General features: G+C 50.3%; 1 protein-coding gene across 1 annotated transcript in view; it reads right to left on the bottom strand.

Annotated features, from left to right (window-relative positions):
* Positions 1-2,383, bottom strand: part of LOC128307896 (uncharacterized) — a 29,111-nt gene extending 26,728 nt beyond the window's left edge. The window contains exons 1-2 of the mRNA XM_053045442.1: positions 1,970-2,383; positions 1,265-1,774 (exon numbers count right to left, since the gene is read on the bottom strand). Coding sequence (XP_052901402.1) covers positions 1,265-1,774; positions 1,970-2,383 — 924 coding nt within the window. The remainder of the gene's footprint in view (positions 1-1,264; positions 1,775-1,969) is intronic.
* Positions 2,384-7,500: the final 5,117 nt, after the last annotated feature.

The following is a 7,500-nucleotide window of genomic DNA, read 5'->3' as shown; positions in this document are numbered from 1 at the left end:
TCCCGTTCCAAAGCCCTACGGTCGTCCAGCAAGCGGGCTGAAGCGGCGATACGGTCGTCGGTCTGCGTTGCTGTGCGTAGCCTGGCCTCGGCAGCTTCGCACGCATCTCGCGCCCTCGCGATTTCCGGGTTCCACCAGTATAGCGTCGGAGCCTGCCGGAAATTCGTCTTGTGGATCCTCTCCATCGTTGCGTCGCACGCTTCTGTGAGCCCCCTGATCAGGCCCTCAGGTGTGCTTACATCGTCGAAACGACCGATCCCAAGCGCCAGCTTAAAACAAGCCTGATTGAATTGGCTTGTTTTGTAGCGTGTTCCCGCGTGCCGCGTCATGCCTGCTGTACCACCGTGCCCGTTGCAGTGTGGCCGATGCTGATGTTCTTGTCGGCCGCTGATCGAAGGCAGTTTAGCGCTGAACAGCACATAGCTGTGGTCGCTGCCGGAGTACCTACTGCTCACACTCCAACTGCCTGGCTCCGCTACGCAGGGACTCGAGAAGCTCACGTCGATGACGCTTTCCCGTGCAACACCGTTGCCCTTGAAAGTGGGTGTGTTCCCTCGGTTGAGCGTCCTAAGACCGAGGTGCTCAACAACACTCAACAAGTCCTCACCCTTCGCCGTGGTTCTTGAGCTGCCCCACTCCTGGTTCCAGGCATTAAAATCCCCAGCCAGAACCATGGGATCCTGCCCCGTGAGCGTGAGCTCAACCGCTTCCAGGTAGTCGCCGAGATCCGCTTGTCCGATGTTGGGGGACACATAGCAGCTGGCAAACGTTATCCCGGCTATGGTGGCAACTACCAGCCCAGGCACCGATGAACTCCCCAGTCGTTGGATGGGGTAGCCGCCAGTCGCCACTACCGCTACGCTCTGAGCCTCGTCGACCGCCCACCGCACGCTGTCTCTAGGTGGTTTGTACAGCTCGCACGCTATCACCACCTGCGCTCCGATCTCCCTAGCCGTCTGCAGCATGATGTCCTGCGCTGCACGGCTGCGCCCGAGGTTTATCTGCAAGACCTTCAGACCTTCCGGGTGCAGGACGGGTGTCCTACTCGATGAGGGCCCTTGCAGACCGCACAGCACACCTCCGCTGTGCAGGCTCGGGCCAGGTGACCCGGTTGGCCGCAGCGGATGCACGCAGCTGTCCGATCCACCTCGCTCCGGCAGCTGGCCCGAAGGTGACCGAATTCCAGGCACCTGAAGCACCGTTGCTCTCGCGACGTCGAAGCCTGTGCCGTCCGCACAAGGCACGAGGTGTACTTTATCAGTACATGTCGGTCCTTCAACTGCTCCGCCGCCTTCTCCGGAACGCGAACGAACGCCACCTTCGTTCCGTTCCAGGCTTTTCGCAGCTGCACGGCAGACTCCTCCACCGGCGACTGTGCAAGGCTGGCTAGAGCCAGCGCCACGTCCTGCTCCTTCGCTAAAGGGTCAATAGCGTCGACCCGGACCTCCACCATTGGCGTCACCAGTCTGGCGGCAGCTGGCTGGTCTCCTCGAGCGCACACCTCCTGCACGCATTTCAGGATCGCAGCCGTATCTGCTCCCTTCTCCACGTCCATTACCAGACGCGAACGCATGGTCCGACGTCCGACCCCCAGCTGGCTGTTGAAACGCTGCAACTCGGGAGCTGCTCGTACCAGCTGGTACACCTCGTCCCAGCTCTGGCCCTCCGCCGGTGCAACCTCGATAGCGTCCAGCTTTGTTCTGCGCTGACGCTGTTGCGCCTGACCTCCACGTTGCGCACCAGACGTACTGGCCACACCTTGCTGTTGCTGCAGCTGGGCCTGCGGCCGTTGCGGCTGGGGCCGTTGTTGCGGTTGCTGCCGCTGCTGCTGCTGCTGACGTTGCGGGAGCTGTGGCCACTGTTGCTGCCGCTGTAGATCAGCCGCCTGCTGACGTGGCGGCTTACGGCGCACCACCTCAACCCAGGAGCCGCCATCCGTCGTCTGAGGTGGCTTGCTCGTTGCCACCACCGCGTCCTGCTGATGTCCACGCTGCAGCGTGGCTCTTTCTGGCTGTTGCTGCACAACAGGCTGGTTATGGCCGATGGACTGCGCCACCAGCGTCGTGAGCAGCTCCCGCTCTTTTCGCAGCTCTTCCCGCAGCTGCAGGTTATCGGCGATCAGCCGCTCCTCCCGTTGTCGCGCCTCAAGACGCGCCTCACGCAGGTCCTGACGAGCCTGCTCGGCCGCCGCTTCCAGCTGTACTCGCAGGAGCGACACCTGCTCCTCCAGCTTCTTAACGACCGTGAGAAGCGTCTCGTTGTCCAGCTTTGCTTCGCTGATCATGCGTCGCACCTCGCTCGACGGGGAACCTCCACAGCCAGTCACCAACTTGGCCGCGTACTTGCTGGAGCTAGTGGCTCCGCTCACAGCAACGCCCTCCATTACAGGCGTCAACGGGACAGTGAGCCTCTTGCTCGAGCTCGCTCCTGGTTTGCCTTTGCTGGCAGCACTCGACTCGTCCACCGAGGGAGTGCGCCCCCTCAAAGTCCTATCCATGGCCTTCAGAAGGCCAGCCTGCTTGGTTGGGAATTACTGGATATATATTTGCTTCTTCTGAAACAAAAACAAATATTAATTCCAGCAATAGATGATAAAAACCAATAAGGACTCAGAAAATTATTTCCAGGTTCGCCTCCTTATCCAGCGTTGAGATCACCGCCTGTCAGTATGCAACCCGCATACACCGACCCGGGTTGCCCGCTGGTACCGACGTTGAAGTCTCCCAAGCGATGCTGGTTGTTGTCTTCACTAGCCGTAATACCGGTACCGACCACCAGGTGACACCACTCGCGAAAGCTCCAGCGGTTCCCAATAGATGGCGCTCTTTGGTGTCTCCGCTAAAGCTAGCTGCCGGAGGTAGACTGCGGACTTGCTCCAGTTCACCGCGGACGTGCTGAATCGCTGTCAGGGGTTCACTGCGAACTTGTTTGACGTCGCTGTCAAGACGCGAACGCGTTCCAAGCCGCACATTCACACGCGCCGACACACCTGACGCCGCTCTGCCGCTATTTTGCACGCACTATTTTATGCACTTTTCGGCTATTTTCTTTGTATTACCGTTTATAAAACCGTTTATCGGTGCCGACACTATGATTCAATATCGCCACTTAATGTTTTTATTCGCCTTTTCTGCGTTTTTTCCGCACTTTACTGCTCCCATACAAAATGTATGGGGAGACTTTCAACGCACTTTCCAGGCGAGCATCGTCCTGTTTCACTGATATAACGCCATAGGCGACTAAAGGGCACAATAATTAGGCACTATAAACACTTTCCCGTCCTTTTTCTGCTGTTTTTGCATGCAATTTTTCACTTTTCAAGGGAGCGACACAGAAGCACGTCCTAACACTGCAAATGACAGCTACGCACACAGGGATAACTGGCTTGTGGCCGCCAAGCGTTCATAGCGACGTGGCTTTTTGATCCTTCGATGTCGGCTCTTCCTATCATTGTGAAGCAAAATTCACCAAGCGTAGGATTGTTCACCCTTTCAAGGGAACGTGAGCTGGGTTTAGACCGTCGTGAGACAGGTTAGTTTTACCCTACTGGTGTGTGCTGTTTGCCGCTATCTTAACGGAATTCCTGTGCAGTACGAGAGGAACCACAGGTACGGACCACTGGCTCAATACTAGTTCGACCGGACTTTGGTATGACGCTACGTCCGCTGGATTATGCCTGAACGCCTCTAAGGTCGTATCCAATCCGAGCTGATAGCGCTTCTCAAACCCATTAGGTGATCGGAAGCTAGCGGGCTTAACAACCCTCCGAGATCCGTCGGTGCTGCCCCGCGCACACTGACGTCTCATCCCCGCTATAGCACTAGACTGAGCCGCAACGGGCGGGAGCACGCTGCACGTGGAAGTACCTTACCACAGGGAACCCTGGTGGCTGTGTTTCCGTCGACCGTGGATACAACTAGTTTCGACACCTTCGACCGCCCGCAAACGACGGGACTACAGGCTGGGAGCTGCGAGTTGTAGAGATGCGTTCGCATCGATCCTCTCAGGCGACCCATGCTTGCTGGTGCTCGCGTTCACTTTGGGAATGGAGTGTTCGCGAGAGTGATTGTTGTGTTGTGTGTGTACAGTTGGTGCTTGCGTGCACTCCCATAGTGGAGTGTTCGCGAGCTTAAAACGCTAAGTCCCGATTAATACTCTCCTCGCAACATTATGTGCGTGGCTCCACGCCAAGTGGGATTAGCGGTGCGAAACGCGATTGGTAAAGTCGATGGTGATGTGCGTACCAACAGACGATTTGTTAAGTCAAATGCGAACTGTGGTGCAACAGGCAATGTGTGTTTATTATCAGGTGTTGTTGGAAGTCAATACGATTTGACTTTCAAAAATTTTTCTAAGTCCCGATTTTTTTTCTCGTCGAGTAACTACAATGCACTATTTCTATCGCAGCGGACTTGTTGTTCATGGCCTAAATGATCGCGAACGAACACGTATTCGCAAAAAAATTTTTGTATGAAAAAGTCACCACTCGGGTACCTCCATACAAAAGTACCAAGTTCGGGTCGAGTGGTCGATGGACGTCGAAGGTGAAAATTTTTCATCATCGAAAATTTTTTCCAAAGTTGAAGCAATTGGGCCCTAGAGTATGAAAAGTGAAACCACGGATCGATATGAGAAATAAAAATTTTTGTATGAAAAAGTCACCACTCGGGTACCTCCATACAAAAGTACCAAGTTCGGGTCGAGTGGTCGATGGACGTCGAAGGTGAAAATTTTTCATCATCGAAAATTTTTTCCAAAGTTGAAGCAAATGGGCCCTAGAGTATGAAAAGTGAAACCACGGATCGATTTGAGAAATAAAAATTTTTTGTATGGGAGGGCCCCTGCTAGAACATTTTTCCCAAGTGCGACCATTTTACCCAGTGAGTCAAAAAAAATTTTTTTCACGGTGACTCAAAACTTCAATATTAGACTCCCCTGAGTATGAAAAGTGTAACGAAAATCATTTTTGAGAAGAAAAAATTTTTGTATGGGAGGGCCCCTGCTAGAACATTTTTACCAAGTGCGACCATTTTACCCGGTGAGTCAAAAAAAAATTTTTGTATGGGAGGGCCCCTGCTAGAACATTTTTCCCAAGTGCGTCGATTTTGGGTCGCCGACACAAGCTCGGGTCAAAAAAATTTTTTTTTCACGGTGACTCAAAACATCAATTTTAGACTCCCCTGAGTATGAAAAGTGAAACGAAAATCATTTTTGAGAAGAAAAAAATTTTGTATGGGAGGGCCCCTGCTAGAACATTTTTCCCAAGTGCGTCGATTTTGGGTCGCCGACACAAGCTCGGGTCAAAAAAATTTTTTTTTCACGGTGACTCAAAACATCAATTTTAGACTCCCCTGAGTATGAAAAGTGAAACGAAAATCATTTTTGAGAAGAAAAAATTTTTGTATGGGAGGGCCCCTGCTAGAACATATTTCCCAAGTGCGTCGATTTTTGGGTCGCCGACACAAGCTCGGGTCAAAAAAAATTTTTTTTCTCGGTGACTCAAAACATCAATTTTAGACTCCCCTGAGTATGAAAAGTGAAACGAAAATCATTTTTGAGAAGAAAAAATTTTTGTATGGGAGGGCCCCTGCTAGAACATTTTTCCCAAGTGCGTCGATTTTGGGTCGCCGACACAAGCTCGGGTCAAAAAAATTTTTTTTTCTCGGTGACTCAAAACATCAATTTTAGACTCCCCTGAGTATGAAAAGTGAAACGAAAATCATTTTTGAGAAGAAAAAATTTTTGTATGGGAGGGCCCCTGCTAGAACATATTTCCCAAGTGCGTCGATTTTTGGGTCGCCGACACAAGCTCGGGTCAAAAAAATTTTTTTTTCTCGGTGACTCAAAACATCAATTTTAGACTCCCCTGAGTATGAAAAGTGAAACGAAAATCATTTTTGAGAAGAAAAAATTTTTGTATGGGAGGGCCCCTGCTAGAACATTTTTCCCAAGTGCGTCGATTTTGGGTCGCCGACACAAGCTCGGGTCAAAAAATTTTTTTTTTCACGGTGACTCAAAACATCAATTTTAGACTCCCCTGAGTATGAAAAGTGAAACGAAAATCATTTTTGAGAAGAAAAAATTTTTGTATGGGAGGGCCCCTGCTAGAACATTTTTCCCAAGTGAGTCGATTTTTGGGTCGCGACACAAGCTCGGGTCAAAAAAAATTTTTTTTTCATGGTGACTCAAAACATCAATTTTAGACTCCCCTGAGTATGAAAAGTGAAACGAAAATCATTTTTGAGAAGAAAAAAATTTGTATGGGAGGGCCCCTGCTAGAACATTTTTCCCAAGTAAATTCGATTTTACCCGGTGAGTCAAAAAATTTTGAAAAAAATATTTTGCCAAAATCGTGTTCATTGCCTATTATAAGGGACCAGGTCAGCTCACACGCATTTTTGGAGACCATATGGAAAGTGCGTCTGGGATTGCGGAAATTAAGTTTAGAGTGTTAAATGATGGTTTCGCAATCCCGAAAGGCTCAAAATCCACCCTAAGGTCCCCTGGGTGAAATGTGGTTTCCAAGGTGTGAGCGCTATCGGTGATAGAGTTGGAATGTGATTTCCAGAGCGCAGGGCGACTGGGCTTAGAGCGAAAATCATAGACAAGGGTAAGTATTGGACTGAACGACTCGAAGCAAACGAAAATCATAGACAAGGGTAATGGACTGAACGACTCGAAGCAAACGAAAACCACACACAAGAGTAATGGACTGAACGAATCGAAGCAAACGAAAATCACATACAAGAGTAATGGACTGAACGAATCGAAGCAAACGAAAAACCACAGACAAGAGTAATGGAGTGAACGAATCGAAGCAAACGAAAACCAAAGACAAGAGTAATAGAGTGAACGAATCGAAGCAAACGAAAACCACAAACAAGAGTAATAGAGTGAACGAATCGAAGCAAACGAAAGTCATGGACAAGAGTACTGAAAATCGGACCAAACCTCTAGAAGCACACGAAAATCATGGACAAGAGTACTCAAAAACACGGACCAAACCTCTCGAAGCACACGAAAACCATAAACACAGGGATAACTGAGAACGAACCTACCTATCAGAGCATGTGAAAGCATGGACAAGAGTACTGAAAATCGGACCAAACCTCTAGAAGCACACGAAAATCATGGACAAGAGTACTCAAAAACACGGACCAAACCTATGGAAGCACACGAAAACCATGAACACAGGGATAACTGAAAACGAACCGAACCTCTCGTAGCAAACGAAAAACATGGACAAAATTATTCGAAACGAACCGAAGCTCGATGCGAAAAACATGGAAAAGCAAGCCCGTAAGTCGCACTATCAAGCCCATAAGTCGCACTATCAAGCCCATAAGTCGCACTATCAAGCCCGTTAGTCGCACTATCAAGCCCATAGGTCGCACTATCAAGCCCGTTGGTCGCACTATCAAAGCCCGTTAGTCGCACTATCAGGCCCATAAGTCGCACTATCAGGCCCGTAAGTCGCACCAAAAAGCCCGTAAATTGCCC

The sequence above is a fragment of the Anopheles moucheti genome, assembly GCF_943734755.1.
Source record: "Anopheles moucheti chromosome X unlocalized genomic scaffold, idAnoMoucSN_F20_07 X_unloc_2, whole genome shotgun sequence".
Lineage (NCBI taxonomy): Eukaryota > Metazoa > Arthropoda > Insecta > Diptera > Culicidae > Anopheles > Anopheles moucheti.
The sequence above is the reverse complement of the archived record's forward strand: the minus strand, read 5'-3'. Positions and strand labels throughout refer to the sequence as shown.